At 37.7% G+C, this 17195-nt stretch overlaps 1 protein-coding gene across 2 annotated transcripts in view; it reads right to left on the bottom strand.

Annotated features, from left to right (window-relative positions):
* ATP10B (ATPase phospholipid transporting 10B (putative)) overlaps positions 1 to 7694 on the bottom strand; it is a 71690-nt gene extending 63996 nt beyond the window's left edge. The window contains exons 1-2 of one of the 2 annotated variants that reach the window (XM_070934309.1): positions 7423 to 7694; positions 4808 to 5002 (exon numbers count right to left, since the gene is read on the bottom strand). In XM_070934309.1, coding sequence (XP_070790410.1) covers positions 4808 to 5002; positions 7423 to 7694 — 467 coding nt within the window. Of the gene's footprint in view, positions 1 to 3368; positions 3833 to 4807; positions 5003 to 7422 lie in introns of those variants that run through there. The other variant, XM_070934310.1, reaches the window with a different exon arrangement.
* Between the last annotated feature and the right edge of the window lie 9501 nt (positions 7695 to 17195).

The following is a 17195-nucleotide window of genomic DNA, read 5'->3' as shown; positions in this document are numbered from 1 at the left end:
CCTGTGAAGATTTGTCTTAAATATTAGAAGCTAGTTTAGGAACTAGCTGCAACTGTGTAAAATAAGCCCAACAAGTACTTCACAGTATTAGATATAAATAGTGAGAAACCGGTTACTTTATGAGAGAAATGGGCAGCATAAAAGTTTAATAAACAAAATAATAAAATAAAACAAAACACTTCCTCATTTAGTGCCATGATGTTATGCCTCAGGTTTTTGGCTTAAAAGGAAGAATGACTAGGAGCAAAACTAAAATAAACTTTCTTTTTATAAAAGCAATGATGAAATGATCTTAAGAAGATTATAGAAGAACTTTCATTAGCAGCATCTGCCAGGAACACTTCAAAATAAGAAATCATATGTAGGATGAATCTGTGGTGAAATTCAAATGTTTTTACTACTGGTTCTGTGGGCATGGCTTGGTGGGTGTGGTGTGGCTTAGTGGGAGTGGCTTGGTGGGCGTGGCAGGGGAAGGATACAGCAAAATCTCCATTCCCTCCCCACTCCAGGGGAAGGATACTGCAAAATCCCCATTCCCACCCCACTCTGGGACCAACCAGAGGTGGTATTTGCCGGTTCTTCGAACTACTCAAAATTTCCACTACTGGTTCTCCGAACTACTCAAAACTCTGCTACCGGTTCTCCAGAATCTGTCAGAACCTGCTGGATTTCACCTCTGGGATGAAACCAACTGGCATTCTATGAATCCCAATTCATAATACTGTAGCAGTGAAAAATTATTGTATTCCAAACAGATCCAGGATATATGAACATGTATGTAAAAAAGTCAAGCTATGGGAAGCACAGTTTAAATACGTTATCAATATCTTTAAACCTGACCTGATAGAATGATATGAAAGTACTGCTAAAAACAATTATAAAGGATCTCATCCATTTTACAAACTTTCAACTTTTTATCACAAGTTTTCCTTGTAGCCAATATAATTAATTTTTAAGAAAAATAATGATTTGATCTATGCCTTTGTCACTTGAAATTGAAAAAAAAAATCTAAATTCAAGGTGTTCTGATACATCAAGGCAATTAAGAGTTCTGATGCACCCATCACATAGCTCCATGGAAATGTTGAAGGACAACACTATGGAAAATTCCAAGTGACTACCATCTGGAGGTATGGAAAGTTCTAAGTGGCATCGGAAGGTAAATTAACTGCCGGTGTCCAACTAGCCAAAATTTATCACTTGCCTTAGGGAAAGCTGTTGCCATCTACTAGTTCAGCTTCCTCTAATTTTGAGTTTAGGTCAGAGCCCTGAGGCAAAATTGAGTAAGGGGAATCATCAAAATTTGTTGCCACTAAAGAAAATATTTGTTTTACTCTTCTTTTATGTGGCAAGGAAGCAGAGATCTTGTCTAATAGTATGGTATTCAAATATACACCTGTACACTATCATTTCCTAGACTTTTATCTGAAATTAAGTTCCATACTGGTGCCAACTTGCTGTTCGGATGACAAATAGTAACAAAGAATGTTCCACCCATAGCTGGACATCACGACAGGCCACAGTTTAGGTATTCTAACCTTAAAAAGAAATAAAGCCTTTATGGTAAATGCCTATGTAAATGCTTTCCCATCCTTACTAAAATATATCAGAAATTGGCCTATTAGCCAAAAAGAGAATCCTGTGGCATATTTATGCTACGGAGACTGGGACGCCTAGGAAAAGATTTGGAATTTAGTGAGTTAAACTAAATTTAAAGCAGGGTATAGAGGTGAAGGTACAGATATGTGGCAAAATTCAGATCAACACTTCTCCATTCTTTAGAAACTCAGGAATAAAGTACAGATAGTAATAAAATTCTCTTTTCCTATTCCTAAGAGCACTAATAGGGACAATAATATGGATCTGTGCCACTAAAGGTAAAGGTAAAGGTAAAGGTTCCTCTCGCACATATGTGCTAGTTGTTCCCAACTCTAGGGGGCAGTGCTAATCTCCATTTCAAAGCTGAAGAGCCAGCACTGTCTGAAGATTTCTCCATGGTCATGTGGCCGGCATGACTAAACGCCAAAGGCACATGGATCGCTGTTACCTTCCCACCAAAGGTGGTCCCTATTTTTCTATTTGCATTTTTTACGTGCTTTCGAACTGCTAGGTTGGCAAAAGCTGGGACAAGTAACAGGAGCTCACCCTGTTACACGGCACTAAGGATTTGAACAGCTGAACTGCTGACCTTTTGATCGACAAGCTCAGCATCTTAGCCACTGAGCCACCACATCCCCTGTGCCACTAAAATGACATAATTCAGATATCATGACTTCAGGTTCCATACCTAAAGACAAAATGTTTCTCATATGGTTCAGTGGTTCATGAACACAAATTCAATTCCAACTTTTCTTCTTGATTCTTCATAGTTTACAAGTAAAATAGGTAAATTACAACCAAACTTGAGAAAAAAAATCTCAATTGCTGTCTGTAAGGCAGCATAGGAAACTCAGTTCAAACTTTTGAATTCTGGTATATATGTAAAGTACTGTTGTGTGACTCATCATTGGCCTTATTTTGCATGGGTGAAAAAATATGGTGACCGAGGAAGTGAGAGAAGGAATTGTAGTACCAGAAGGATGAAGGAAGGAGGAGAAGGAAACTTTGAGGCCTTAGGGATATCTCTGGTGGTTGGTTTGTGGTTTGATTGTTGTGTCTGAACTGGGCCAGTGTCCCGATGCAAATTTTTAGTTTCCTCAATAGTTCTCCTTTAGGCCAAGAAATTAGGAACAGAAATATAATAATCAACTAAATACTACAATAATTATATGTTAAATATTACATTTACAATGGTTATAAGAAAAGAAACATGATTAACAAAATGTGACAGTTCAGTAAATGATGACAGCAGCACGGATATCATTTTTTAGAAACCAAGAGATGGACTATCAAAGTATTACAGAAACTGTACACATATTTTGCTCACTGTTCTGATTTTACCTAAATATTTATAGGTTCTGACTAGCAATCTGACTAGCGATATAAAAGGGTTGTTATGTATATGACAGCTGTAAAAAAACCAGAAAAACAAAACAAAATACATTTTGGGAATCATTTAAAAAAGATCGAAAACTGCCAAAACTACAACTCAATTCTTGGCTATTGTCTTTGCAATGAACACTACATTTCTATGATATGTCACATAAGTTTAGTTTGGAACAGAGAAAGAAGCAGAAGAAAGCAACTTGGGTGGGGTTATTAGAGAAAATTTCACTCTCTTCGGCAATACTAAAATATTTGTTTTTATGGATTTAGCTAGATTATTTAAGACAAAGTAGCATTAGTAGTAAATAACATTGGATAATATCTGAAGGCTCATTCAAGTTGCTTCTGAAACCTCCCCAAACTGCATCCCAGAAGGTATTTACCTGCTGTATACTAGGCAGTCCATGCTATTGATCTCCTTGTCCAGCTTGTATCTCCGGAAGTCTTCCCAAGCATCTTTAAGAGCAGTGATGGCCATTATAACACAGATGGGCAACACAGAGATTCCTGGCTCAAAAACATTGACTACCGGCACAAAATTAAGAACAACGATGGCCACAAAATATATGTTGGCAAAGCGGTGAAACTGTTCAAAAATATTTTTAGGGATAAAAGACAAGAATGTGTATCTGGTGGTCTTGATTTTGTTGCCTGCATAATGTCTGTTTGGATTTTCTTTCCACTTGGCTTCGAAGGGCAAGTTCGACAGCACAATTCGTTTAGTTTCTTCATTCTTTCCCCCTTTCCTTCTCGTCACAGATTCCACACTCTCAGACTCTGAGACAACACTCTGGCAGCACGGTCTTCTGAACCAATGTATATCCTGTAGGAATGTTACTGAGCACATTTCCTCGACATCTTCCTGCCCCTTTAAAGCTACACTTAAAGAATTAAAACACAAACTATTCTAGTTGGTTTCTTCCAGGGAGAAGTGTCAGGCTGAATTTAATTGAGCCAACTGCTTTTGCTTGCTTTAGTCAACACCTGTTGAAACACAGAGGTGTCATCCTTCTGCAAACCAGTTTTGCTGCCATCAAAAAGAGCGATCCTGGGTCCTAGTGCCTGCTTTGCTGCTGATCTGGATTTTTTTTCCCTCGGTTGTACAATGACACCGAAACTTTCTGAACAGTTTAAAATAGAAAGTAGAAGTTCACTGGCCTCTTACTTGAAACTCAGATATGTGTGGATTATATGGCTTTTATAATTTTAAATACTTGAAATTTAAAACAACAACTCCAAGCAATCACATTTCTTTGCATGGAAATTACACGCAGAGAAATTTGTCTGTACACTGTTTTCCATAATTTGTATCTCATTCCCCAAAATGCTTGCATCTCCAGCTGTCTGCACTGTCAAAAAAAAAATTCAATTAAAGAATGGCTATATATTTTATGTGATGCAAAGAGGAGTATCTGTAGAATAGCTTCACACATCACCCTAAACCATGCTTTAACTATTAAAGAAAACACCGTGGTTGCAAACCATGGTTTGCACATTCAGTGGCTGAATTTGTAGAAAGCAATAAGCTAAAACCAGGCATATTACATGATTGCTTATGTGAAATAAATCTTACTTCTGTAGGAATCCAAATAACTGTGGCATAACATTATGAATTTTGTGATATTCGTCAGAATTGATGTTTGAGATACAATTTTTAACAGGAAATTGAATGGACCAACAGAATTGCAGCAATACAGGTATTATAAAGATAAAATTATCTTATGCCACAAATTGTGTTCTGATAGTTTATTGCTTACATCAATATGGGGGATGGGTTAGGGATATTAGGAATAATAATGTAATGGCACATTTATAGACTTACTTATTGTATGCCTTTGTTTTAGAAGAATTGATCTGCTGATCCAGTTTGTATCTCTTATAATCTTCAGTGCCATCCTTAACTGCTATAGTTAAAAGCACAGCAACTAAAGGTAACATTGTGATGTCCCTCTGAAAAACTTCCAGTTGTGGGAACCAGTTGATGATCACCAAGAGGAGGAAGTAAATGTTGGCCAACCTAAAAGGATAGAATCATTAATGGAGTTGTTATGTTTATCATCTTTCTTATTGTTCTGGTGAGGCAATAATTTCTGGGTCCAATCAAACCAACCAACCAACCAACCAACCAACCAACCAATCCTTATTTGTTCGTTTGCTTTAATGGCTAAACTTAACTCTGTCCAAAAACTGTGTCTATGCAATGCATTTACCATGGTTTAACCAAATTATTTTTTTGCATTTCCAATCATGCACTGAACCACACTAACCATGCAGGGTGATTTTGCATAAAATATTAGACTAAATTGTGATGAGTTAGTTTGTGGCACAGTGGCAAGTCAGCTGTAGCATCTGTGTGGCCAGGGTTCAAATAGGCAAGATGGTGTACAGCAGAGTCCCCAACCCTCGGGCTGCAGACTGATACCAGTCCATGGCCTGTTAGGAACTGTAGGCTAGCGAGCAAATATATTCTCAATCATATATATATTATCTGTTATCTTCCTTCACAATGTGAAGAACATTCTTATGCACAAGTGTAAAACTATATGTAGATTAAAGCCACATAAATGTTGACCTACAGACTATTGACAGCCAAGGCAGAGCTGTAGATTATCTCATGGCTTCAAAACCAATTTCCTAAGCAGGTCTTGGGATGGTTTTAAATTGTTCTGGATGATCTACTCCACCAGAGAAAATGTATAGCTGCTTTGTCATGACCCAGTTGCTATGGCTGGGTTATTCAAGACTGGTCTATAATTTCTCAGGTCAGATGAATTTAATTAAAGCTTCTTCTGAAGGGTGCTTAGAATAGCTTCCTGAGGATCTGGACCATCTCATTACTTAAAGAAGTATTATTTATAGCTCCCAATGAATCACCAAGCCTCTCCCAACACACTGGAATTAGGCAACGTCTGATACACGTCACAATCTAGTGTCTAAATAGCCCAAGAAAGGATTGTATAGTATCTCATGTCATACTAAATGACCTACTCTTTAAAATGCTATTGGACTGTCCCTTATTATTCATTTTATAAATCATCACCCATATCTAAATATGGAATTCAATGTTGCTTGTGTGACTTCCTGTTGCACAATGAGACTTTGATCCAATCCTTCCCTTCCCTTCTGTAGTCTTCCCCATGAGATATGGAGGTTCTTCTGACTTTCTTCAAACAAAGTTTAGAGCATGTGTGTTTATGGAGGGAAGAAGGGGTGAATTTCATTGGCACATCCACAGATGGTGCCAAAGAGGAGTATTAGATTCCACTCTAATACACTGAACAGAACAGAATAACAGAGTTGGAAGAAATCTTAGAGCTCTTCTAGTCCAATCCCCTGCTAAAGCATGGAGCCCTATACCAGGGGTGTCAAACCCGTGGCCTGTGGGCTGGATGCATCATGTACTGGCCCTGCCCCCGCCTGGTTTAGCAAAGGGAAAAAAAGTCCCTATACATCACGTGACGCTGCTGTGACGATGCAAGTTTGACACCCCTGCCTTATACTATGTCAGACAAATGGCTGTCCCTTTTCTTCTTAAAAACCTCCAGTGATGGAGCACCCACAACTTCTGGAGGCAACTCGTTCTACTGATTAATTGTTCTGTCAAGAACTTTCTCCTTTGACCTAGGTTGATTTTTTCCTTGATAGGTTTCCATCCATCACTTCTTGTCTTGCCTTCAGGTGCTTTGGAAAATAAATTGACCCTCTCTTCCTTGTGGTAGCCCCTCAAATATTGGAACGCTATTATATCACCCCTAGTCCTTCTTTCATTAAACTAGACACACCCAATTTCTGCAACCATTTTTCATATCTTTTAGCCTCCAGTCCCCTAATCATCTTTGTTGCTCTTCTCTGCACACTTTCTAATATACAGTATTTATACACTGTATAAATCATCTCCACTTTTAATTTAGAGTTTGTTGAATATCTGATGTCAATCAGATTTGCAATAGAGATACCATGAATAGGCCAAAATCTAGCTTAAATCTTCCAAGGTTTTGGCATTGTCACTTAAAATCTCATAACATTTTGGTCATTTTAAAATAAAGAAACAATTTTATTTTATTGTAGTTTTGGTGCTATGTGGGAAGATCATATACACCATGTTTCTGTATCTGATATGCTGACTGAGGAATACTGGGAACTGAAGTCCACATATCTTAAACTTGTCAAGGTTGTGAAACATTGCTGTATAACAAACATGGTATGTGCCTATGCTGTGTTGCCTGTTCCAGACTTATATAATGGAAAACCTTTGATGACAATTTAAAGGAGCAGTTTGAAATCTGCAACAATATCTAATTCTTACCTCTCTAAAGGCATTATGTACTTTTTTGTATGATTCTTTTTTTTGAATACCTTTTTTCCATTTACTGAAAACAGATATAAAAATAACCATCCTTGTGGTTTTCTTTTGGTGGTAGTGGTGCCTTTTCATACCTGTGAAATTGTTCAAAGAGATTTTGGGGTAAAAAGGTCAGCAAAGTATATTTTGTGGTTCGTATCCCATTTTTGCAGTACATCTTCAGGACTCTTTCCAACTCCTTTTGAAATCTAGCATTACTAGGAAAGACAACCCTGCATCTGTCCCAGTTGTGTTTCTGGTTCTGCCTTGGATTGTCAGACGATAAGAGAGGTGTTGATTCCAATGGTGAACTTTCTTCTTTTGGCCATCGCCAACGGTACATGGCCGAGTCAACTGGAAGAGTCATGGTCACAGATAAGGGATGTCTGAAACACAAATGCAGTACAGGAACTGAAAAACAATTCTAGCCTGGAAGCGAATGGACCTCTTACTAGTGTCTGAGTTCACATGTCACCTGCTGCACAAAAGGGCACCTAGTACAAGAAAAATGCTTCCCTAAAAAGCAAAAGAGGAACACATGGTTAAAACTGTTTGCAGGAAATGATGAAATGCACACAGGATGACTTGCAACCTTCATAACTAAATGATTTATAGAGCAAACAAACACAGTGAACTGTGTCATAGCAGATGCTGACATTTGACAACCTAAGGGGAAATCCCATCCGGCTTGTTGTGTGCAATGAACATGTAAAGACATTTCTGTCTGATTGAAGCTCTGCTCTCTTTGCCTCCTTGTTGCTGGACGAAAGGAGCCAGGATTGGTGGTGGGGCAGAGAATATGGGAAAAAGCAAAAACGGGGGAAAATATAATCCGATATTCATCTTTGTCCTTATTGTTAGAAAAGCCCTTTGTGATAAGAAAGGGTTAAACTGTTGCTTATAAGATCATTTCCCTGGAGGGGAAAAATTAAAAGCAAGGATAATTACAATTTACGACACACACCTGGGCCTTGTAAGCAGCAAACACATCCAATAGTCACACGGAGTGTGCTCATCTACTATTTTAAATCCAGCCCACTCCTGAATACAGTCTCTCAGTATTTCAGTTTCAACTCTCTACAACAGGTGAAAATATAGGCAGTCAAAACCTCTAGCCAAAGCCTTAATGATAATTCAGCAGCTTTCTTATTAATTTTTAAAGCCTGATGCAATCAGGACACATTGCAGACATTTGGAATTTAGAAGCCTGGAAACATAATCTCTGAGTTGTGGCATAACAACATTTTACCACCAAAGCCAGCATTTTAGGTAGCCCCTGACTCTTTCACTTTTGTACAAAATGTATCTCTCAGTTGAAGTTGATACTGTCCTGGAAACTTATAGTTTGTAGAGATCTTTATATTTTCCTTCAAACACCAGCTGTTTCTTTCATCCCGTCTCTATTTTGCTAGTATAAGAACTGAGTCTTGGATACAAAAGGACTGACATGGATTGCTATGAGTTGGAGAAGAGTAACCAGTCACAGGTTTTTTTCACCTCTTGAAATGTACTTTGTCTTTTTTTTTTTTTAAATTGATTTATATGCTGCCCTTCTCCGGAGACTAAGGGTGGCTTACAATGTGCTAAGCAATAGCCTTCATCCTTTTGTATATTTATATAAAGTCAGCTTATTGCCCCCACAACTGGGTCCTCAATTTACTTACCTTAGAAAGGATGGAAGGCTGAGTCAACCTTGAGCCTGGCGAGATTCGAACCTGCAGTAATTGCAGGCAGCTGGTCTTAATAACAGGGTGCCTTAGACCACTGTACTACCAAGGCTCTTTGATTAAAAAGCATTTGAAAAAGCAAATTCAGACAACACACAATTTAAAATATAGTGTGCATTTAACACCAGGATAAAGAGAACAAAATGAAATGTAGATATCTGAAACTTTTATAATATTAACCAGAAGGGAGATAAGTCTGGTGCAACGGTTAAGTCACCAGGCTAGAAACGGAATCTGTGAGAGAATCTAGTCCTGACTTAGGCACAAAGCCAGCTGGGGATCTTGAGCCAGTTGCATACTCTCAGCCCCATGAAGAAGGCAATGGCAATCTGACTGCAGGGCTTGCCCAGGTAGTTATCAGTAGTCAACACTGAGTTGAAGGCATCCTTTCCTCCTGGAAAGTTTTCAGCATTGCCTTAAAACAGGGAACTGACACTAGAAGAATTTCTTGGGTTAAGAATTCTACAAATGTTGCAGAGGCCACTGAAAAGCCCCCTTTCTTCTATATACAAAATTGGTTTTACTGGAAATGTGTAGAGAAGCCTGTGTGGTTGGTATTTTTTGCATGTGTGGGAGATTCCTGCAAGAGCAAATAGCCTTTTAGCTATCAAGATGCAGAAGAGGGGAGATCGGAACAATTCCTTTTAATTTGAACCTGCTGATTCTGATTTTTCTATCCCAGGTAACAGACATTGCCTGATCTTAGAAGACAGTGTCAATTCTTCGTTGTCTTCTTCAAGATAAATGTATCCAATTCCTTTGTGTCACTTGGTCTCCCAATGTCTTATCATCTTTGTTAATCTCATACCTAATTTTTTTGAAACAGAATCCTTAAATGATGGTTGAAAGAGTAGTTCAGGTGACAGATGAACAAAGCAAGTAAAGGGATACTATTGCTACTTACAATCTGGCTAGAATACTTTTCCTGCCTGAATTAGATGCTTCAATCCTTAATAGCAGCCTATAACCAAGTAAATGACAGTCATGCAAAAAGTCTCATTAATCAGACCTAATCCCAAGTAAAAGAAAATTGTTCTGGGATTTCCTCACAGATTCCCAGAATATTGGGAATTAAATTAGATATACTCCAACCTTCAGAATAACAATAACAGAATTGGGAGGGACCTTGGAGGTCTTCTAGTCCAACCTCCTGATCAGGCAAGAAACCCTATACTATTTCAGACAAATGTTTGTCCAATCTCTTCTTAAAAACTTCCAGTGTTGAAGCACCCACAACTTCATTTATTAGTGAGTACATTAATGTATGTATCTCTGTGAGTTATTCATCCCTTTTCTCATAAAGTCCCTAATAGATGGAAGAGACTTAAGAGAAAAGGCTAAAATGCCCATTGGTTTTTTCATGTCTTAGGTTTTGAAAACTCCTTTTTTCTAAACTCAGAACCTCTTCATGCTAGAATTGTGTTTTACCCATTTTTGCAACTTTTATTTATTTATAAAATACATTGCTATCTTGACATAACCAGAAAGACTCTTGGCAGTTTACAGAGAATTTAATTGCCATCCCATTTCTAACTCATGGTTTGCTTATGGTCTGTGCAGACACTTAGTGGCTTTTTACATATATAGCCATAAAGCCAGAAATCCACTAACCTGTAATTGTGCATCTGCTTTTCCCACCTAAATGCAGAATCCTAGCTATTTAGGATGAAATTTATTTTGTTAATTGGATGCTACAAACAAATAATATAAAAAAAGATGGCTATCGCTTTTATTCTGTGCTTCTGAGCATTTGCAGCTTCTTAGTAATTTTGCACAAAACAATTGTGTTTTTTAAAAAATGCAATAACAGATTAAAGTAGAAATGAGAAAAATAGATTTCTCCTGTTGCTTGTCCTAACTATTTAGTATTCAGAGGCATGCTGATTCAAAATATTAAGATTCATTTTAATAGTCAGAAAAGTCAATTGATATTTTTGATGGTATCAAGATCAGAGATATCTAGAAATCGCTTCTCAAAATAAATTCCTGGATAAAATTGACTCTTGGTTTCATTCATCAGGCAATTCTGCTTTTGCACTACAATACTTTAAAATTCTTGTTTGCTTCTATTTCTTCCTCCATGCCTTGGTGAATAATCAAAATGCGGGTAACGATGAAAGTTGAAAAAAAAATTCTTATTATAAAATTTATTCCTCTAAGAAAGATGGGTGAACATTTATATGACTTTTTTTTTTCACTTGGGAAGGTATAATAAGTAAGTCTGTTAGTTGCATTGGGAACAGCTGCTTAAATCAAAGTCTGCTAGAGCATTTAATGATATATTAGGTATTAAGTAGATGGTATCCAGAGGAACACAATTTCAGTACATTTTAAACTTACCATATTTGATATTTCTAAAAAGATATATTCTGGAGAGGTATTTAAACTAAAAAGCGATGAATTTTATGTTGGGCAAAGTGCTGGGCAAAATTTGTTTATTTACTGAATGTAGGCTTCTTTCTTTCAGTTAAATACAAGGAAGGCGCCACATGTGGAAGTCAGCGTGGGAGAGGACCTTGTAGCCAAAATTCAGCCAGTTGGAGGGAATACTGGAATTAACATGCTCTATCATGGTAAATGTTTGCTCATCAAAGCACATCATCTCTCTCTTAGCTTATGTCAAGATTGACAAATGCCACACAAAGTTCAGAAAGAATCTGTTCACAAACAAACTTGCAGAAAGAATCAGCCACTGATGCACAGCACACATTTTGAATAACTCTGGTAGGCAAAAGATTTGATACTGAGATTATTTTTATTTTATATTTATATTTTTATAAAAACAAATGGTGGCGCAGCGGTTAGAATGCAGTACTGCAGGCTGACTGCTGACTGCCTGGAATGCCAAGGTTGACTCAGTCTTCCATCTTTCTGAGGATGGTAAAATGAGGACCCAGATTGTTGGGGGCAATATGTTGATTTTGTAAACTGCTCAGAGAGTGCCATAAAGCGCTATGGAGCGCTATATAAGCCTATTGCTATTATTTCTTTGTATGCCACCATTATTATTTTTACAAATAACTCAAGGTGGTGAACCTATCCAACACACCTTCTTTTTCCTATTTTCCCCACAACAAAGATCCTGTGAGGTGGGTTGTATTGAGAGAGAAAGTGACTGGCCCATAGTCACCCAACTGGCTTTCCTGGCTAAAGTGGCATTTGAACTCACAGTCTCCTCCTTTCTAGCCCGGTGCCTTGAGCACTAGATCATTTATTACTACTTTCATGCATACAGTATTTGAACTGAGGGGTGCTGTGAATTTATTGATCTCATAGCAAGACCTGATGGCTACTGTAGTTTCCTGGCATTATCACGATGTTTTTTACCATAGCTGAGGGGACCTCAAGCTTTTATAAGTTACTACTGTATTTACTTCTTATGTTTCTGTGATTCCTTTTCCCTTCCACCTGAGGCAGTGGTGAAATCTGAACCGGTTTGCCACTGGTTTGCTGGCTACGCATGCGCAGTGTGCCCCAAGCGTGCGCTGCATGCACACACATGCACACTACACGCACATGCACAGTGCACACAAAATGCATGCTGCGTGTGCATGCACAGTACGTGCCAAACGCGGAAAAAGGAGGCTTGGGAAGGTAAGTAGAACAGTGACGGGGGGGGGGAATGATTTAGATTCACTAGAAAGCAGGATTTCCTGCTTTCCAGCAATTTTAAACCATGCAGCACAGCTGATTATCGGAAATACCAGTTTGGAGGAACAGGTATAGTTTTTTTACTACCAGTTCACCTGAACCAGTAGTTTTTATCACTACTGGTTTGCCCGAACTGGTACGAACCGGTAGGATTTCACCGCTGACCTGAGATAATATAAACAAAATCCACATGGTGGGTTTATTTCAAGTATGGAAATGCTCTAAGTGGCTTTAAAAAGAGATTCAAAGTATAAAATGTTTCAGAAATCACTCAATCTTTATTTGAAATGCTTCTGTGATATTAAACTATGAACCAGAAAACACAGGCAGATACAAAGAAAAAAAAAAAACCATAGCAAGGTACAAGTAGTCTTTGACTTACAACCATTTGTTTAATAACTGCTCAAAGTCATGATAGTACTGAAAAACGTGACTTATGACCATCATAGTATCCCTGCAGTCATGTGATCAAAATTCAGGTTCTTGGCAATCAGCATGTATTTACAATGTTTGCAGCATCCAGGGCAGAGGTGATATTCAGCAGGTTCTGATCAGTTCTGGAGAACCGGTAGCGGAAATTTTGAGTAGTTCAGAGAACCGGTAAATACCACCTCTGACTGCCCTGCCCCCATCTATTCTCTGCCAGCTGATTGGGAGGAAATGAGGATTTTGCAGCAACCTTCCCCTGCCATGCCCACAAGCCACACCCACCAAGCCATGCCACGTCCACCAAGCCACACCCACAGAACTGGTAGTAAAATTTTTTGAAACCCACCACTGATCCAGGGGTCACATGATTGCAATTTACAACCTTCCCAGGGGGCTTCCAAGAAGCAATGTCAATGGGGGAAACTGGATTCATTTAATGAACATGTGATTTACTTAATAACCGAGCACTGAATTCCATTCAGAATTACTAAATAATGCAGTTTTCTTTGTATTCTCATAATAAAAATGTAGAATTACTTTTCTCACTAGTGGCAAAGCACGAGGGCAAGAAAGGGATGACTTATCTGCTTAGTTATCCAAAAGCATTTTATTTATACAGTACCATTTCAGGTCTACTTTTTACATGCTTTTTTTTTCCTTTTCTTTTTTGAAGACCAGTCACTCTGAGAAGCATGTAATATTCTGAGGAGTGTGCATGGACACACCCGAAGAAAGAAGACAAGACGGAGCAGTGAAAATGAATGATTATATAATTATAACAAGATATGATTTTGAAACAGTTCTGTAGCCTCCTTTATTTTTGTTCCTTTTTTTTTTTTGTATGCCATTCCTGATTTGGGTTTAGGCATAAAATAAAATAATTCTTTTGCACCAGTTAGCTGAGGTATCTAGTGTGGTAGTAATAATAGTAGTGTTTTTTTGTTGTTGCAAAGTTTATATTATATCTTGGTTTGGGCCTGTTGAAGGAAAATCTATTTTTTAATAAACCTGTATTTGTGCTATGAAATCAAATCTCTCTTTCATAAACTATTTTGGTAACAATTCAATCAACTTCTGTTTGATAAACCAATGTTTATAAAATGAAATCAGCCTCACTTTGATAAATCAACATCTGCTGAATTAAATGAAATCTGACCTTTCTTCCATAAATCATTTTTATTCAAAAAAATTAGTAAATAATTTTTTCTTTTAACTAGTTTATTCAAGTCATTACAGCAGCTCTAATGAACATCAAAAACCAGAAACTGCAGTGTGCTGCCTCCATTCTTTCTGACTTATGTGATATGTGTCTTTCTTTTTTACTGCCAGAAGAATGTTCCATCCATCTTATCCAAAATATTGCCACATTTCTGGCATTGATTTATTTTCTTTAAAGTTGGGAGGCAGGTACAGCTTCCACCAATGCAGTAATCATATTATTATAGGAATCAGAAACAATTGGGCAGTGGATTGCATTCCCCCACTGCAATTTTTTTTATCCAAAATGTCTGAGCTTTAGTTTAATTTTGATGTTTTCAGAGACCTGCCTGGTTTTACTTCATGTGGTGTACTGAATTATTTGTTCTTGTGGTCTGAGGCATTTTCAACATTTCCCCCCAGTGCTACAAATCAAACATTTCTCTGAGTTTATCCTTTCTGATGATTAGTTTTCTTAGCCAGACAGGATGTTATAACTGAGAAAATCATAGGTTTAACAATGTCAGTATGATGTTTCCATACTTTAATAGTCTTCAAATGTCTGAATTCTAAGATTAAAACATTCTAATTAGCTGGATTGACCATGTTGAACTGGCCAATAATCAGCTAAATTGCTGGTTTCTTAACTTCATACAAATTAATCAGCTAGAAATTTGGAATATGGTCTCTAAGGTCCAAAAGCAATTTCGATTACATATAATTTTGCTAAGAGCCTCAACTAACCTTGTTCCAAATTTGTTTTCAGCAAATGTTTATTTTGCCAAAAGTACTCAAAGTATTCATTAGAAGGCATCTTTTACACATAGCTAATACTACAAGTTTTTCAATGAATATAATGCAAAGACAAATAAATTCTGGTCTTAGATCATAACACAGTTATGTAAGGTAGAGAAGGAAACTGAAATTAGATGGTGCCATGCCAGGCATTTTTGGATGAATTAGGAATTTATCCTGGGAAGACTGGACATGTCTAATATTATCAAATATGAGTTAAAAATGAGGATATGGAAGGATGAATTCAGACTGAATACAGATGGAAAAATAAAAGGAGTTACAGTGGAATTAGTGAAAATAATTCATCTTGTCCGGACAGAAAGGATGAAAAACTTGTAATAGATTTACATATTTATGTCCTGTTTTAGTTGACTTGTATAATTATAGAACATTTAAACTGGAATTTTTCATGAACTAGTTTTATATTTTATAGCAGCACACTGGATTTTTTTTATATGAACCTCTTCCTATCTATGCCAGTGTCAAACCCTGTGAACATCTTCATGCCAAAAACCTCTCAAATTGAGGAACGCTTATTTGATTTTATCCACAGAATTTTTTATCTGATTCCATATCAAGTGGAAATAATAACTGTTAGAATTACCACCTAAAATACCAGCAGGTTGCAGTGGTAGCATATAATTATTCTTCCTTGCCTGTAGATGTGATATACTTTACATTGCATCATCACAACAGAACCACCTCAGTTGCCTGTATTTAGGTAATGTCATCATCTATGTGAAGGCCTCCAACTTTTTAAGGCTGTAGTTATAAACATGTGATGTGTTTCAGAGGTGGATTTCAGCAGGTTCTGACCAGTTCTGGAGAACCGGCAGCAGAAAGTTTGAGTAGTTCGGAGAACCGGTAAATACCACCTCTGACTCGCCGCGCCCCCATCTATTCTCTGCCTCCCGAGTCCCAGCTGATTGGGAGGGAATGGGGATTTTGCAGTGTCCTTCCCCTGGAGTGGGAAGGGAATGGGGATTTTGTAGTATCCTTCCCCTGCCATGCCCACCAAGCCACGCCCACCAAGCCATGCCACGCCCACCAAACCACGCCCACAGAACCACTAGTAAAAAATGTTGAATCCCTCCACTGATGCGTTTACCTCACAAAATGACCACTATAAATATGTCTATTCACATAACAACTGCTGAGGAGGATCCAGTTATTCAGGGAAAATAAAATTCAAAGACAGCCTAATTGTGAGGCAAAAACCCAAATAACTTTTCTAAGATCCTAAACACGTACTAGAGTAGAACGAAATACCAAAACACAATTCTTCGAACTCTATTTCTTTGATACAAGACCAGATTCAAAACTGAATTTTTCTATACTTCACATCTTAGCATAATTCATTCATTCATTCATTCAATCAAACAAACACAAACACAGAGAGTGTAACAATGTAAACAATTGTATTCTTTGTGATACTCTATGGAAGTGAAGGTTGGACTTTGAAGAAGCAGTATAAGAAGAATATTGACACTTTTGATCTTTGGTGTTGGAGAAGAGTCCTGAGAATATTATGGACAGCCAATAAAACACAGGAATCATTTAAACAAATCAAACCAGAATTCTCATTCGAAGTACAGATGACCAGGCTCCTATTATCCTACTAACACATTTTGTGAAGATTTAGCTTTTTGGGGAAGGTTTTTATAATGGGAAAGGTGGAAAAAAAGAGAATAGGAGGATCAGCAGCTAGCAAGATGGGTTTAGTTACGGTGGTGATGGAGCACTGTTTGTAGACTTGAAAAATCAGTTTTGGGACAGATTGACATGGAGAAATTGACATGGACAGATTGACATGGAGAAAATCAATGTCATTAAAAATCAATACTGACACGATTGCAATATATCTATATATCAGTGGTGGGTTGCTACCGGTTCACCCTCGATAGGGCGAACCGGTAGCAGCGGCAGCGGAAAGCTCCGCCCACCCGCCCAGACGCTTCTGTGCGCACCCACGAGCGAACCAGTAGCAACGGGTTTTGAAACCTGCCCCTGCTATATATATATATGTATATGTATATAAACCTCAGAAAACATGTATGTATATATCTATA

The sequence above is a fragment of the Pituophis catenifer genome, unplaced genomic scaffold (assembly GCF_029215685.1).
Source record: "Pituophis catenifer annectens isolate HBS135680 unplaced genomic scaffold, rPitCat1.0.hap2 SCAF_2, whole genome shotgun sequence".
Lineage (NCBI taxonomy): Eukaryota > Metazoa > Chordata > Lepidosauria > Squamata > Colubridae > Pituophis > Pituophis catenifer.
Note: the sequence above shows the minus strand (reverse complement) of the source record. Positions and strands in the feature narration are given on the sequence as shown.